This window comes from Sinohyriopsis cumingii, chromosome 19, assembly GCF_028554795.1.
Source record: "Sinohyriopsis cumingii isolate HCF-2022 chromosome 19, ASM2855479v2, whole genome shotgun sequence".
Taxonomy (NCBI): domain Eukaryota; kingdom Metazoa; phylum Mollusca; class Bivalvia; order Unionida; family Unionidae; genus Sinohyriopsis; species Sinohyriopsis cumingii.
Window position 1 is genome coordinate 47,667,920 of NC_142979.1, and position 18,827 is coordinate 47,686,746.

The following is an 18,827-nucleotide window of genomic DNA, read 5'->3' on the forward strand; positions in this document are numbered from 1 at the left end:
TCATATTAATATACAGGGGTACAATACTGTATGTGTATCTTTACTGTATGTGTATCTTTCATGTTAATATACTGGGTTAAAATTCTGCATATGTATCTTTTAAGATGAAGCACTGATCTACATATGGTAATTACAGAAGGTGATGGTATGAAGGATCAATGGAAAAGGCTAACTACATGGGAGAAGGGTTGTAGCCAGGGGAGGTAATACCTAAAAGAGTAAGTACAGGGATGAAGATGAATATTGTCAAATGTAAATTCTACTTATAACCATGGCCACCGGTGACCAGGTTTTTAGTCCATGGATCATATGCATTATATAATATAATGAAATTTTCCAAGAGACTACCTGTTTTGAAAGACCACTTTTGGTGCTAAAGTGGTGGTCTTTCAATACAAAGTTTATTGTCCATGAACCATGATTACATAGCCTTAAATGTAGTTATGCATGTTAGTACCTTTTCCCGCTGAAATCGTGCAAGCATTGCCCGCTGTACCTCTAGTTCTTGTTTCAGTTCTTCAACATTTGTACAGAGCTCCTCATTGCATGCTCGAAGGTTAGCCTAAGGAACAGACAGACACACATACATCTAGACAAATTATACATGCATGCAGTTATTGCAAAATATGTCAAAGGAAAAATATTAGAAATTAATGAATATTATAAAAACCAAATTACATTTATCAGATTTTTTGTAACATATTCTTTATCTGTTCAGGACATTTTTATCTGTTTTAACATTCAATTTTTTAAAAAAATCAACTGTACTCAGGCATTTGAATTAAATGTGTTGCTTGAGTTACATTTTTTTCTTCATTAAAAAACTACTTTTAGGTATGTAATTTAGTTAGTAACTGAGCATATATATATATAAATCATATATGGATTGGCATAGATAAACATCTTCTGAATCATTTGGGAAAGACTTTATACTCTGGAACTCAGGCGTCAGGCTTACTCTTTTCTAATGCTACAAATAATACTATGATGTATATAGTATTCACATCTGAACTAAAAATCACAAAATCTCTGAGCTTGAATCTAAGACTGAGCTTTAGCTCACAGTCAATCACTAGTGATGTAACAAAAGTAAACTTGTTTTTGATTGGCTGAATGAAACTTTCAAGCTCAGAAGACTTATTATTTCCAGGCCTGTAGTTTGAATTAGAAACTGAAATGATCTCAAGATTATTAATTAAAGAACTACATATGGCACAGTATCTTGATACAAATACAGTTTTATTGTCATCATTTTCATTCCTCTATCCAGAATTCTAATAATTTTAACATTAGTATCATTCGTTTCTGAGCAATGTGTAAATCTGTTTTGCACAAATTTCTTTATTTCATGGATATCAAACATTAAAGAATGTTTAATATATAACAAAACTAAGAAAACTTCATGTCTTGAATTTTACACACACACACAAACACATAATAATGGAGTTGACCATGTATGACCTTTTCCATCTTAATAAGGGTAATGAATTAACAGAAGAAAACAATATCTTAACTTGTGTTTAAAATAATAAAATCGTTCTCTAACATACTGATTCTAGCCATCTAATTTATACAAGTGTTGTATGTACTATATATGCTTGCTTATAAGATGAGTCCAATGGCAAACTGCACAGAGTCAAATCTACTATCGCATAATGCTCCAGCAGATCTTGATCTGTGCTGTTTGTTAGGAGTAATCAATAGAACAAACAGCACAGACCCTGATCTGCAAGTGCATCATGCTGTAGCAGATCTGAATCTTTGTTGTTTGCAGTTTGACTCAACTTATAAGCGAGTACATATGGTATTTTCATCACCCAGAAGTATATCTAGCAGTACAAAGTCCAACTATAAGCATAAATGGTTACACTGAGATACAAGGGAAACTATATATCAATAATAATACAATAAAGGATTATGTTATCACAATAAACCACAACTGAATGATGGTAACTACCAATAAATATATTAAATGAAGCATGGAAGAATGGAACTAAGGCTAAGACAACTCTAAAGGTTCTATGGCTCTTGAATACATTTAAAATTACAGAATGTCTAATTTTTCAGACCATGAGATTTAGTTTGAGCTTTGTGCTAAAATGGTTCATAGAATGTAGGGCTAGACCCTACTTGGCTAATATATCCAAACCTCTAGTTAACTCTAATTCCCTTTTCTTGTTATGTAGCAGTTATATTTGTCAGGGTTTTGGGTGTAGGCTATTGGCAGAAAATACTGCAAACAGAGCCAAACTTTTGCCTGGCACATAGGATCATAACATACAGATTAAACAGAGACATGAAAGCTTGCAGCCATGTTGGGCTAAATGTGATCCCCACTAATATGTTCATTTGAGAAATATGTTAAAATTTGGCAATGCAAATATGAAGTGCTATGTTGTTGTTTTTGTTCTGGGTTTAATGCCATTTTTCAGCACAGAATAGGCTATACATGGTGGCCAGTATAACTGGTGGTAGAAGAACATGGGAAAACCCTGGCAAAAACCACCAACCCATTGAAAGCTACTGGCAAGCTTTTTCACATATCCACATTGTCTGAGCCAAAGATTTGAATCCAAGTGGACAGAGGTGAGATGGCAGTGATTGGTAAAGGTGAGTGCTTTAGATCACTCATCTATCTAGGACTATACCAGTTTTCAGTATTGACTAACAAGATGTCACAAGAGTGAATAAAACTGTATCAATTCTGCAAGGGTAGTGATAATAAGATGTTCAAGATGGTTGCTTTGGTGGCACTATTTGCTTTTAGATCAGCATAATTTTTATTCAGAACCAGCCAGATACCATAAAGGTCTTCTAGTGAAAACCTATTTTGTTGATATGAGTAGTAATAAGATTTTAAAGATGGTTGCCATGATAGCCATAGTGGATGTCAGATTTAATCCAGTCTCATTTCGTCCTTTGACTTACACCCAACTAGGTGAAAAGAATTTCCATGCATTCAAGATAAGACCATTACTTCCTTCTAACAGCTCAGTATTGAAACAATCTCTAATATTCTTCCATGATAACAAGATTTGCAAATTGGCTGTTGTGTTAGACACATTGGATGTCAGATTGGCATAATTTTCATTCAGGATAAAGTAGGCATCATATCATTAGTAGCCTTTGGTCAAGTTCATTAGGCATGAGATCCAACTCGGAAAATTGTCTTGGAAGGTCCATCATTACTCTAGGAGTGACATCCAAACTTTTTGAAAAATTGGTTGACTTTGTTTTCTTCAAGTTCTTAATTTTGCCACCAATTAAAGTCAAAACACCACTCATTCAGTTTTATGGCATCCATATTGGATGTATGACTGGCACTATTTTTATTTAGGAACAAATTGGTATCATAAGATACCTATGCTGATAGAACCATTCATTTGAGAATAGAGATAACAATATTTTCAAGATGGTCACAATGGTGGCCATATTGGTCTTCTGGACAATGACCAGTAGAGCAAACTGTAAGGAGTCTTCTTGTGAAAACCCAATGATGATATGACTTTCCATTGAGGAGGAGTAGCAATAAGATTTTCAAAATGCCCACTGTGGTGGCCACATTGGAATATCATATCGACTCAATTTTTATTTAAGGATAGTGAGATGCCATAAGAGGTATTCCAGTGAAAACCCCATGCTGAAATTACTTTCTGTCTAGGGCAGAATAGCAATAACAAGATTTTAAAGATGGCTGTCACAGTGGGCACATTAGACATCAGACTGGTACCATTTACATTTAGGGCTAATTAGACATCAGATTGGTATCATTTTCATTTATGGCCAATTAGACATCAGATTGGTACCATTTTTATTTAGAGCCAATTAGACATCATATAAAATCTCTTGGTGAAAATCCCATGTCAACTTGACCTTCTGTTCAGGAAAAGTAGCAATAACAAGATTTTCAAGATAGCCGCTGTAGCAGCCATATTGGATGTCTGATGGAGCAACTTCCAGACCCAGTAAAATCCGATGTGAAAAACCTCTGCTATTAGCAGCTATCTAACATTTACATTCCAAACTGTTGATTATATTGAATAACTGCACTGTTATGAGAAACCACCTGCTAAATAAAAACAGTAATCATGATTATTAGGCAAAATATGTTTAAATGCTGCTATAAACAACTGCATCACAAAACCAGATATAAACACTCCTGACTTTTTTCATCCTTTGAAACCATTATTGGTGAGGTTCAAAGATTATTCTCAGAACATATGAAGTAAAAAAAGAAATGAGTCTGGTTACTGTTTTTGCTGAATCCAACAAGTAGCATTGTACTACAGGCCATAAACCTGATCTAAGTACACATGTCTTGCTGCCATTGTATTGGTAAAAAGGCATGTAAATCCCAATTATCATTGAAATTCCTTCTTGAAAGGAAGTAGTCATGTACATACATAGTTCAGATGTTTGTGTTGTTTCTTTATCCATTGTGAAACACAGCACAATGCAACTAGTACAATGTTCGACTGTGGAGTAATACATAATGACTGGGGTGACTGGGGTCTTTGCATCTAAACTTTCTAGCATTCTCCACACTAGTTAATTCTATGTAGTCATTGTGGGGGTTCCTATTGTTCATTTGCTATCTGTAATTATTTACAGTTAGTAAAACCTAATAACCAGTCTGAAAAAGCCACAATTAGAACTCTCTTTACCTTTTATAAACATAGTGAGTCAGTTACGTCCTTGCATGTATAGTAATTGTGGGTGTATTTATTTTTTAAACCTAATTGAATTTTGATCTTGAAAACTGGTCCTACTGTGCAGACCTCTTATGAGAGACCACCTTTCTGGAGTGATTACTTTTTGTTGGCAGAAGGGGTGGTCTCTGAAGACAGGTTTTACTGTATGAAGATTATTTTAAAAGTTTGATAATTCATGTTCATGACAAAAAGGACTATCACCACTATAGTAGATCTACAGCTATTAGGGAAGATGTTAATTACTAGAAATATGCATAAAACTATATTTTAATAAATCTTTAATTATTCATCACCTTTAAAAAAAGTTGCATGGACTCGCGCAATTTAGTCTGAAGAAAAAAGACAAAATTAGCAAGCTTATAAATACTGAAAAAGTCCAATTTTGGCAAATATTAGTAGACTTCAGAAATGACAGATCAAATCTATGGAGGTAGTTAATTAGGACATTATGTATCTATGAATACTTTCACGAGGACCAACCTATACTATTTTATATGCACCAAGAGCAAAACGTGATCCATTAACTAGCTACAACAGGCCCCTGACTGAACAAACATTTCAAGTATTTTCTTCAAAGTGAGATTTTTTGAACAATTTCTTTAACATTTCTGAAATTTCAGGAATGTATATCAGATTGAAGTTAATAAAAATATTTCTTATTTGTCTTTTTTTTACAAAAATAATTCATTAGTTAAAATAAACATCACCTGCTTTAAAGTAAAATCCCAGTCAGTTCTATACTGACTAGAAATGTGGCCATAAGCCATTGATGCCAATGCCAATGTGATGCATCTGAAAGGCAAAGCTTCAAGTCAAAGAGGAACCATAACTCTAAAACTTGTTTGTCAGAAAAGAAAGAAAATCAAAACCTGACCTTGGTTTTCATAATGAAAAACTTCATACTCAATTTGGATTCAATCCAGCAAAAACTTTAAAAGTAACTGAGTAGAAATGACGCAACAGATGTGACATGGTGGGCCACAACTTGATGGGACAGACATGGGTAAAACTGTATACTCCCTCCATAGATATGGTGGGGCATACTAAAAGTTACTGAGTGGAAATGATGCAACAGATGTGACATGGTGGTACATAATAAAAGTTGTTGAGTGGAAATGATGCAACAGATGTGACATGGTGGTACATAATAAAAGTTGTTGAGTGGAAATGATGCAACAGATGTTAAATGGTGGGAAATACTAAAAGTTTTTGAGTTGAAATGATGTAAAATATGTGACACGGTGGGACATAATAAAAGTTATTAAAGTGGAAATGATGCAACAGATGTGACATGGTGGTACATGCTAATAGTTATTGAGTTGAAATGATGTAACAGATGTGACATGGTGGGACATAATAAAAGGCAACAGATGTGATGAAATTTGATGGGACACACATGGGGTAAACTGTATGCTGCTCCATAGATATGGTGGGACCTAATAAATCATTCACATGTAAAATACTTAAAACAGATGTTACTTTTCAAAAGATTAATTTCAAACAAATGAAAACAGCCTTAATTTAGAGCCAATGCTTCAGATGACATTCCTTAAGAAACTGTTACTGACTCACAAAACACAAATCCCTTTGCCACTCTGAACAATATACAGACTGGTCCCCTTGCCACTCTGGAGTAGGTGACAATATACAGACTGGTATAAAGGAATATATCTGAAAGTCATACAAGCATGAAAACTATGTCACAAAAGAATATGTGAATGTACAAACACAAACAAATGGGAAAACCACTATATCACTCCATAAGTTCAGTGGCAAAGGGATAAAATGACATCTTGGAAAAAATAACCAAGAAATTTATGGGATAATTAATCTTATCACTGTATGTAATTTTTACACTGTACATTGAAGTTACTATATAATAGCGTAACTTTAAGCAAAATTTACAAGGATTCACCATCCATAAATAAATTTAAAAAATCTCAATTTGAAGAAATAAGGAGTTGAACAAGTTTAGTGAATCAAGGGCCTGAGGTTTCTCACACACAAACCTCTTCCAGGGTACTATCAAAGACAGCCAGGTTATCTTGCTTAAAGAAATATTATGATGCTATGCTTAGAAATATTGAAAAGTGCATGAATAATGGCGGTGGTATAATTATGTTTCCAGTGTGGGTGGCTTCCTTATCAATACAGTGAACTCTCTAAAGTAAGCAGTGTGACTATTAACAGCATGCATGTGTTAATTTTATGAATTACTCCTAAGAACAAAAGAAGAAATCTTTTTCAAAAAATTGGCCTTTATGTTTCAAAATATTTGGATATTTATGTCATCTGGATTACCAACTTTGACTGTACTCATTTACTGTATTCATTTACTGGCTCATTTTTATTTTGAAAATATGAAGACTGGGCAGCAGACCAAACCTACAATACTAACTCTCATATCAACAATTTTTTTCCTAATTATGTACATGCCCATAGATTCTCTTTGCTCTTAAACAGCCATGTCAGACATATGGACATTTATACAAGATTTGTTAATATTTTTTGTTTATAACTAATATCATGTAATTTTTATCACAATCAATGTGCAATTCTATTTTACAGCAAGAAGTTGGCCATGGCTTGCACGCCAAACCTGCCTGCAAGATATATTCCACGTCCACCGTTTATCTAGCTTGTTCTTTGGACATACAGAATGACTAGCACACTGTTGTCTAAATGGTAACTATCTCAAGTTTCTGCTAATGTAGGCTCAATAATAGGTCAATGTAACCTACTGGTGGCAGACTGGTCTTGAACTAGTATGAGTACATATTTGCACCAGGCTGCTTTACACTTAGACCAACAGTGAACATGAAACTAACAAGTAATAGAAGCATGAAATAAAGGTCATAATGACCTTTTTAGGTGAAAAAATGTTGCACGCACCAAGACAAATCAACGTATAAATTTCCATGACTAAGTGACCAATGATAGCCAAGAATCTAACCAAAACTCAAACCTTAAAGCAACTGAAGCATGAAATCTAAGCCAAATTCTCTGTTCTTGGTGATTTGGTACTTTACTAAACCAGAGTTATCCACCAACAAAGTTGCATAATTCCTTAACTAAGTGTAAATAAGAAACTAAGCTAACAGGAAGATCTAACCAAAGTCAGTTAAGCATGAAATGTAGGTCACACTGGCCTATTTTGATAACCTGGTACATGCATCAAGATATATTCCATAGCACATTACACAACTTCATGGCCATCTGTACTTGAAAAACTGATCACATTACTCTAAAATAAGGAAAGTATATAACTTTGTTAATCAAGTTAATCTCAAGTTTAATGTGAAAAGAGGAAGAAACCCTCACCCACTGAGATGACCCAAGCATGAATTATAGAAAATTTTGACCTACTTTTGGTAGAAAGTTGTAACAACCATACAAATATATCAATATATCAATCTGCCACAACTCTGTGACAAGCAGTACCCAAGTAATTTACCAAAATAGACATTTTTAACAAAGTCATTGAAGCAAGAAACCTAGGTCAAACTGCAAAACTTTTGTAAATTTGGTATTTACCCAACAAAATGTATCCATGAACCAATTTGCATGACCCCTTAACCAACTGTACATAAGAAACTGAGGAAAACAAAAAAGGTTAACAAAACTCTGTGAAACATGAAATGTAGATCACAATGGCCTACTTTCATAAAATGGTATACCAAGTAACAAGACTCTGAGGCCAATTGTGCTTTAGAAAGTGACTGCAATACTAAAATATAAGCAAACCAAAGAGACTAAACATCAAGGTTAACCTCAAGGTTACTATGCTATCCCTGTGAAAGAAATGGGAGAAATCCACACTGCATGGGGTGACCCATGAACCAGGATGATACAACATAATAATAATCACATACTGAAGTTATATTCCAAATCAAATGAGGATGGAATGAAATGGTACTCAAATAAACATAAAGTAGATCTTACCTATTGAGGTAAATCTTGGATGTGGTTGAAGAGATATGAATGGACACACCCAGATGCCAAATTGAGTGCTATGTCAAACTTCTGCCAAAGCAGACTTGACAATAAGTTGTTCATATCAAACACATAAGCCATATAGATTTCCTAGATTACACTGTAAATTACATGGTTATAATTAAATGAGTTACATTTCAGGAAATCATAAGCAAAATCCAAAAATATTACATCTACATATGTTGGTTAAGATATTTGTATTTGCTGGCATAAACTATAACTTAACATGCTTTGATTCAACCTGATTATAAAAAAAATGTATGGAAATAGTTACATGATAGAAAATCACATGGACATGCACAACACTTTTCTGAGTATTAATACACAAAGACAACATTTCTTACCAGTGCAGCTATTGTAGGTGTAATTCTCATTGACTTTGTACCATTGAAGGTATTTACTGGTACATAACCATTGTCAGCTCGATAACTGCAAGAAAATGTATGGTATTAACTTATGCATTCTATGCATCCATATAAAAGTAGCTCAGACTGGTCCAGTATTCTCTTAACATTTTGGAGCAAGAAACTTCAGGCCAAAAACAAAACCCCAAAATCATATACAGTACTTATGGTACATATACATCATGGAAATGTTACATTCTTATAGATAAGCATAAGTTAAAACAAGAGTACAACACATATAATGTCATATGCTCTCCATGTGGTAAATACTATTATGATAATTCTTTTATGTAAAGACCATCTTTCATTGGTTGGATGCTGGACTTTTTGAATCCAAAATCAATAGATGGCATCCTTGCCTTGAATGCAAGCCATCCCAAAAATATGATCAAGGTAGAAGGCAGAGAACTGAATTAAGTTTGCTGAAACCAGTTTCTTCATCCTCCCTTGGTGATCTTGATCTGCCTTGGTAACCTTGACCTTTTGACCTACTGATCCCAAACTGACAGGTGCCTTTCTTGTCTCAAATGCAACTCATCTATAAAATATGGTCATTGTTTATGACACAGTTATTTTCTGCAAACCATTCCTCTATCAAGTCTTTTTGACCATAACCATTTAACCCAAATTAATGGGTGTCTTTTTTTCTCAAATGCAAACAATCTAAAATGTTTAGTCAAGGCATGTGATATTGAACCTAAGAAGTTTTGTTGACATTGTTTCCTTCTTTCAGCCCCTGTAACCCCCATTTTTTGACCTTTTGACAAGCCAGCCATTAAGTGTGGTCAAAGCAGGTGATAAAGAATTCAAGATACAATGAAGAAACCATTTTCATCATTAAGTAATCATGACCCTGACTTTTTACCCCAATCAATGGTTGTCTCCCTTATTTAAAATGTAAGCTATTTATAAAGGTTGGTCAAGATATCTAGAATACAAGCTGAGTTACTATTTGAAAAAAAATTTCCTTTTTTTGTTCCAAAATTTGCCTTTGAACTTCAGAGCATGAAATGTATTGGTTTCTAGCTTGCTAGATGGACCAATGAATGGATGGACCAATGGATGGATGGATGGATGGATGGACATCATGACATGATATGCAGTGCCTATGATGTCCAGGGTCTATTCTAGAATTTATGCTTGTGGTACTCTTGCCTATTTTTTAAAAAGTCATACTGAAAAATCAATACAAAAGTGTGCATTATATTTGTAAACCCTAATTTATTTCTTCATTAAAATCCTCCTATATTCAGAAGATTTACCCCTTTTTTGAAATGGCATGGGGGATTCACACCAATATTTTTAATTCTGTAATAGATCCTGGCATATAATAAATCCGAACATTCTATGATTCTAGCTTTATTCTATAAACTGAGTTACAGAATGTCAAAGTTTCTTGACTCTTAACTTCAGTCTGAGATTCTTGCTCTAGATGTTCTACGATATGGGACCTGGATTTGCAGTTACATAATATAGCAGCCAATCAGTTTATCATCCATTTTTTCAACTTACCATTTAAATCAAACAGCATCAACCCTTATCTGTCAGCACATGATACAATGGTACATCTACATCTATGCTGGTTGTAATTGGATGTGAGATGTAGATACATGCAGAAATGTTATGTTACATTTTCCTATAACACAATTCACTTCTACCATTCACTTTTAAACATAACAATAGAACTGTTAGGATGATAAAATCTTGTAAAAACAGAATACATTTTCTGATGAGCTGAAATGAGCTATGTTTTTATATTAATAAGAATACCGCATGTAAAGAAAAGCCTGATTTGATCAACCTATACTATCAACAACAACCTGTCTCTTATGACCGAAATAATCATACACAAGTAAATTTTACTATATCAATGCAAAGGCATGAGACCACCTGCTAAACCTGACTGGTAACCATATGACTTTTGGGTCAAAATACATATTTCAATACCAATATGAACCAGTCAGTTGCAAGATATAAACACTACAGACTTTACTTGTAACCACAATTACTGAGTAGAGTCTGCAGGTAGAATGCAGATTGTTCCAAATCATGATGTACAACAAATAAAAATGAATAAAAATATTTGGTCTCTTTACTGGTTTTATTAGATTTATATAGTTAAGTTGTGTACCAAAGACCATAAATCAGATGTTCATACTTGTCAAAAACCACCCATGTAGTGCCATAATAATCAAAATCATTTAGTCTTTAAAAACTTAGCAAACACTGATGCAAAGGTTTGTAATGCTTCTTTATCTGTTGAAAAATCTGCAAATGCAAATGAAATCATAACATGAGGTCCTATTAACCTGCTTTCACTTTAGTGTGACAGGTACTGCCTTAATCACCCTGCTTTCACTGTAGTGTGACAGGTACTGCCTTAATCACCCTGCTTTCACTTAAGTGTGACAGGTACTGCCTTAATCACCCTGCTTTCACATTAGTGTGACAGGTACTGCCTTAATCACTCTGATTTCACTGTAGTGTGACAGGTACTGCCTTAATCACCCTACTTTCACTTTAGTGTGACAGATTCTGCCTTAATCACCCTGCTTTCACTGTAGTGTGACAGGTACTGCCTTAATCACCCTGCTTTCACTGTAGTGTGACAGGCACTGCCTTAATCACCCTGCTTTCACTTCAGTGTGACAGATACTACCTTAATCACACTGCTTTCACTGTAGTGTGACAGGCACTGCCTTAGTCACCCTGCTTTCACTGTAATGTGACAGATACTACCTTAATCACCCTGCTTTCACTGTAGTGTGACATGCACTGCCTTAATCACCCTGCTTTCACTGTAGTGTGACAGGCACTGCCTTAATCACCCTGCTTTCACTTCAGTGTGACAGATACTGCCTTAATCAAACTGCTTTTACTGTAGTGTGACAGGCACTATTTTAATCACCCTGCTTTCACTTTAGTGTGACAAATACTACATTAATCACACTGCTTTCACTGTGGTGTGACAGGCACTGCCTTAGTCATCCTGCTTTCAATTTAGTGTGACAGGTACTGCCTTAATCACCCTGCTTTCACTGTAGTGTGACAGGCACTGCCAAAATCTCCCTGATTTCACTGTAGTGTGACAGGCACTGCCTTAATCTCCCTGCTTTAACTTTAGTGTGACAGATACTACCTTAATCACACTGCTTTCACTGTAGTGTGACAGGCACTATTTTAATCACCCTGCTTTCAATTTAGTGTGACAGATACTACCTTAATCACCCTGCTTTCACTGTAGTGTGACAGGCACTATCTCAGTCACCCTGTTTTCACTTTAGTGTGACAAATACTACCTTAATCACACTGCTTTCACTGTAGTGTGACAGGCACTGCCTTAATCATCCTGCTTTCACTTTAGTGTGACAGATACTACCTTAATCACACTGCTTTCACTGTAGTGTGACAGGCACTATGTTAATCACCCTGCTTTCACTTTAGTGTGATATATACTACATTAATCATACTGCTTTCACTGTAGTGTAACATGCACTATTTCAGTCACCCTGCTTTCACTTTAGTGTGACAGATACTACATTAATCACCCTGCTTTCACTGTAGTGTGACAGGCACTATTTCAGTCACCGTTTTCACTTTAGTATGACAGATACTACCTTAATCACACTGCTTTTACTGTAGTGTGACAGGCACTATTTTAATCACCCTGCTTTCACTTTAGTGTGACAGATACTACATTAATCACACTGCTTTCATTGTAATGTAACAGGCACTATTTCAGTCACCCTGCTTTCACTTTAGTGTGACAGATACTACATTAATCACACTGCTTTCACTGTAGTGTAACAGGCACTATTTCAGTCACCCTGCTTTCACTTTAGTATGACAGATACTACCTTAATCACATTGCTTTCACTGCAGTGTGACAGGCACTATTTTAATCACCCTGTTTTCACTTTAGTGTGACAGATACTACATTAATCACACTGCTTTCATTGTAGTGTAACAGGCACTATTTCAGTCACCCTGCTTTCACTTTAGTGTAACAGATACTACTTTAATCACACTGCTTTCACTGTAGTGTGACAGGCACTACCTTAATCCTGCTTTCAATGTAATGTGACAGGTACAACCTTAATCACCCTGCTTTCACTGTAGTGTGAACAGGTACTACTTGAATCACCCTGCTTTCAATGTTATGTGACAGTTACTACCTCAATCACCCTGCTTTCACTGTAGTGTGACAGGTACTACTTGAATCACCCTGCTTTCAATGTTATGTGACAGTTACTACCTTAATCACCCTGCTTTCAATGTTTTGTGATAGGTGCTACCCCAATCAAACTGTTTTCACTGTAATGTGACAGGTACTACCTTAATCTACCTGCTTTCACTGTAGTGTGACAGGTACTACCTTAATCACCTTGCTTTCAGCATGACAGGTACTGTCTTAATAGTTTGTCGAATTACAATACATAATGCTTGGAGTGAATGAAGTGTTTGCCTTCATCTCTTATAAAGTTATTTGCTTTTTCAGGATGAGTTTGTTCTAAAGTTATTGTAAATGTCTATAATTTGTATTGCTTAATTGATGATGCTGTTATTAAAACCAATACACAAGGTTAAATATGCCAAAGTCAGAGACCTTGTCATCTGTTCATGTAATATTATTTTGTTTAGAGAGTTGATCTAATTATTGTTAAAATTATCAGTTACTTAGGCTTTAGCTTTTGGCTGTAAATATATTTATTGAGCAAGTGTCATGATAGCTATCTTTAGAATTTATACACAGGATAAGTAAGTGTTACTTTATAGTTAAGTTTGCATTTCACATGCCATAATGCCAGTAGACCTTATAGTTAACCATATACCAATAGACCTTATAGTACACTTTACCATCCATATGCCATAATACCAATAGACCTTATAGTCTACTTTGCCATTCACATGCCATAATACCAATAGACCTCATAGTGCACTTTGCCATTCACATGCCATAATACCAATAGACCTTATAGTGTACTTTGCCATTCACATGCCATAATACCAATAGACCTCATAGTGCACTTTGCCATTCATATGCCATAATACAAACAGACCTTACAGTGCACTTCCATTTATATACCATAATACCAATAGACCTTATATTGCACTTTGCCATTCATATGCCATAATACCAATAGACCTTATAGTGTACTTTGCCATTCACATGCCATAATACCAATAGACCTCATAGTGCACTTTGCCATTCATATGCCATAATACAAACAGACCTTATAGTGCACTTCCATTCATATACCATAATACAAATAGACCTTATATTGCACTTTGCCATTCATATGCCATAATACCAATAGACTTTATAGTGTACTTTGCCATTCACATGCCATAATACCAATAGACCTCATAGTGCACTTTGCCATTCATATGCCATAATACAAACAGACCTTATAGTGCACTTCCATTTATATACCATAATACCAATAGACCTTATATTGCACTTTGCCATTCATATGCCATAATACCAATAGACCTTATAGTGTACTTTGCCATTCACATGCCATAATACCAATAGACCTCATAGTGCACTTTGCCATTCATATGCCATAATACAAACAGACCTTATAGTGCACTTCCATTCATATACCATAATACAAATAGACCTTATATTGCACTTTGCCATTCATATGCCATAATACCAATAGACTTTATAGTGTACTTTGCCATTCACATGCCATAATACCAATAGACCTCATAGTGCACTTTGCCATTCATATGCCATAATACAAACAGACCTTATAGTGCACTTCCATTTATATACCATAATACCAATAGACCTTATATTGCACTTTGCCATTCATATGCCATAATACCAATAGACCTTATAGTGTACTTTGCCATTCACATGCCATAATACCAATAGACCTCATAGTGCACTTTGCCATTCATATGCCATAATACAAACAGACCTTATAGTGCACTTCCATTCATATACCATAATACCAATAGACTTTATAGTGTACTTTGCCATTCACATGCCATAATACCAATAGACCTCATAGTGCACTTTGCCATTCATATGCCATAATACAAACAGACCTTATAGTGCACTTCCATTCATATACCATAATACAAATAGACCTTATATTGCACTTTGCCATTCATATGCCATAATACCAATAGACTTTATAGTGCATTTTACCATTCATATGCCATAATACCAATAGACTGAACACAAATTTGTACCCAAAATTATAATATGTATGACTAATGTATTTTTGTACTATATACTTATATTAATACATGTAATGTCTGAAGAAAAACGATGACTAATGGTCAAAACATATGCATGGTAATCACTGGTATTTTTGCTTCTTAAAACATTTGAATTTCAACCTTGAAAACTGGCCCTTATGCACAGACCTGTTTATGAGAGACCATCTGTCCTGTCTGATCACTTTTTGTTGGCAGAAGAGATTGTCTCTCATCCTGCACAGACCTGTTTATAAGAGACCATCTGTCTTGACTGACCACCTTTTGCTGGCAGACAGGATGGTCTCTCAAGAACAGCTTTACTTGAAAAGCTAATGAAGAAAATGATGAATTTCACAATCAAATACCTATGATAAGGCTTGTCTCATAATGTTATTATCAGTGTCTCATACAGTCATGATGGTTATCTCATACAGCCATGATGGTTATCTCATACAGCCATGATGGGTATCCCATACTGTTATTATGGGTGTCTCATACAGTCATTATAGGTCTCTCATGCTGTTATTATGGGTGTCTCATACTGTCATTATGGATCTCTCATACAGCCATTATAGGTCTCTAATACTGTCATTATAGGTTTCTCTTATAAACATAATGTTTGTCTTGTACTGTTATGATGTTTACAAATAATGATAATTCATTTTGTGGTTATTATTTTCAATGGTTGTACAAATAACATCATTTTTCAAAATACTATAATATACTAAAGAAAGATGCTCATTTTTTTCACAGATTAGTGTTTTTAATCTGTAAGTTGTAGCACACCCACTCACCCCAAATAAAAGTCAAATTAAAAGAAAACTTCCTTTTACCTGGAAAGATGAACTTTCCTGGGAGAAATTCCCAATACTGCTGCTGTCCTCAGACATTCCTCATTGACCTCATCAACCAGGGTTCTTTCAGTGTGGTCAAGGGTATCCCTCTCAGCACGAAGTCGGTTTGCCCTCTCAGCACGAAGCTGATGGAGTTCCTCTTCCTGAATACGGATCTTTTCATGCATTTTCTCCAACTCTTTCATATGTTCCTGGAGACGAATCACAACATTTTATTATTGCACATTTAATTACTGTAAATGTTTTTGAATTTAGCCAATTCAGTCCCTTCATCAAATTCTTGTATAGACAATTCAAGACACATTTCATGAAATCTGAAATTGTATAAATTTTTGAATGAAGTAAAAATAGATATAGCATACAATAAATTGAAAATATGAGAGTAATTTACAAATAAGTGTCTCCAAGATATGCACAATTGTAAATACTTATCTGAAATTATGTAAAAATTCAGATAATACAATGACAAATTCATGAGACTGACTATGGAAACTGGAACCAGATTTTCTTTATGTCAGTCCATTTTCCAGACCTGCAGTACAGTGGATCTGTCCCTAACTGTTCTTTAGCTTATACACCCAACCACATCCATGTGGTTGTTTCAGTCAAACAAAAGAAGAGTGAACTGACTGTGGCTCAAATATCATCTTTTGTGTATCAAAATGTATTTCTCACAAAATGTAGGTGTATCATAATTGATGATGATGTTGGAAAATCTCTATTTACAAAGTATTTGACCTGTGAAAGGTCAAGATAGCCTAGGCCTGCTTGTTGACCCCCATAATCAAAGTATTGCTGCAAAATGCATCACCTTGATTCCAAGGTCAAAAATTTAAAATTTTATCCCAAGGTCAAAAGTTTAAATAAGCATGTTATAGATTGATTTGCCTTTTTTTCATTAAAACAATAAAATATATGAAGAATATCCATCAAGGGTTTAGGAAATAGAAGCATATGAAACAACAGTACCATCAAAGGGACATTATTCACCCACAGCATATTTAATAGTCTTCTATAAAGTTTCCATCAAATGTATGCATATAAACAATTTTTTTCTTACAATCAGAGTGATGTTGACCATTCCCCTTTTAATCCCTAAATGCAAAGGCTTCTTCCATCCCAAGTGGAAACCATCCACAAAGTTTTGTAACTGTAGATGGTCAAAAATTACCCCAGTTTCTCCTAACATCTAAAACTTTCTTCCTCAAACTGACATTTCTTTTCACAACATTCAACAGGCATTATGTATTAAAATTAATAAAATCTGGAACTTTCCTCAAAGGAGTCTTGTCTTATCTCTGAGAATATTTCTCAAATCTTAGGAAAATTCTTACCTCTTTTTACAAAAATAAAAATGTTTCTTAATCTCTTACATTTTAAAAAAAAAAAAGGGATCTTGGACCTCTCCACTATTTCTACTGCTGACAAAAATATTGATATTGTACAAGTTTGATTATGTAAAATCTCAAATAGAGGATATATAATTAGAATTTTAGTGAAACTGGGTCTTGGTGTTATTGTGCTGAAACACTTTTCATTCAATCATGACCTTGAATATTTTGACCGTGAAATAGATTGGAATATTTGGTAGCTGTTGATGGTGCAGAAACCAAATTGGCAACAGATGGATGGACAGACACAATAACAAAATAACATGCTCTGATTTATGGTAGACATATAAAACTTTTAATCAAAACCTTTAAATTTCCTATGTCTGCAACCTTGACTCCAAAGTCAAATGGGTGTACAAGCATGTTTCAGAATGAACTGTCTCAGGAACATGTTAATCTCACCTTGAGTATGGCAAAGTCCATCAAGGGTTGAAAAATATAAGCGAATGAAAAATTAAACTTTAGCCAAAGCCTTAATGCATATTTTCTATGACTGTGACCTTGACATTGAATAATAACTTATTTAAACAATGACCTAGTTCAAAATCATATCGTTTGGAGTTATTAAAGCCAAATTGATTTTGTGCTTCATGTCATATTTCTTACATTTATCTCCCCTCACAACTCAGATAATACCATTGTTTCCACAGCTTGAAAGGTGCTTGAACCCCACACAAAGTTGTCTTTTTCTTGATTTAACATAGCTTTGGAAACTTTGTGCCAAAAAGTGATATATAAAATAGAAAATTTAATGCTTTAGCTTAAATGGATCTAGTTTTTTCATAGTAAATGTATCCATCTTTTCATTAAATATTCGTCTCTAAAATAATAGAACATACATTTTAGAAAAATAGCTAGGTATGGGGACAAATGATTTGTACATGCATTGGTAGTGTTTAAGGCAACATCTGGTGAGAAGTTTGTATTTATTTGCAAAGAAGCATTTTATAATTTGCTTGCATTTTCTTGTGGACTGATATAAATTAGCTGAAACTAGGCATGTAATGTCAGTTTTAATTAATATGGGTCAATATTTTGGTGTTTGACTTAAATCTGGAGTCTTTGTTTATTTAGTTTTAGACAATGAATTAAACATTTATTAATGTTTTCAGATAGCTGAAAACTTAGTCATTGTTTTCCCCTGGAAACAAGCAGAAAATATAGTAAATACACTGACATCTTTTGTTATCTAAAATTGCAATACATTTGCAGGAACGACAAGTAATTACATGATCTATTTTCCACTGGGCTTTAAAA

At 34.5% G+C, this 18,827-nt stretch overlaps 1 protein-coding gene across 3 annotated transcripts in view; it reads right to left on the reverse strand.

Moving 5' to 3' along the window:
• LOC149775653 (uncharacterized) overlaps nucleotides 1–18,827 on the reverse strand; it is a 283,048-nt gene that overhangs the window by 26,641 nt on the left and 237,580 nt on the right. For all 3 annotated transcript variants that reach the window (XM_089943843.1, XM_089943842.1, XM_089943844.1), the window contains 4 exons: nucleotides 16,159–16,370; nucleotides 9,050–9,134; nucleotides 6,722–6,760; nucleotides 458–562 (listed from right to left, as the gene is read on the reverse strand). In XM_089943843.1, coding sequence (XP_089799969.1) covers nucleotides 458–562; nucleotides 6,722–6,760; nucleotides 9,050–9,134; nucleotides 16,159–16,370 — 441 coding nt within the window. The remainder of the gene's footprint in view (nucleotides 1–457; nucleotides 563–6,721; nucleotides 6,761–9,049; nucleotides 9,135–16,158; nucleotides 16,371–18,827) is intronic.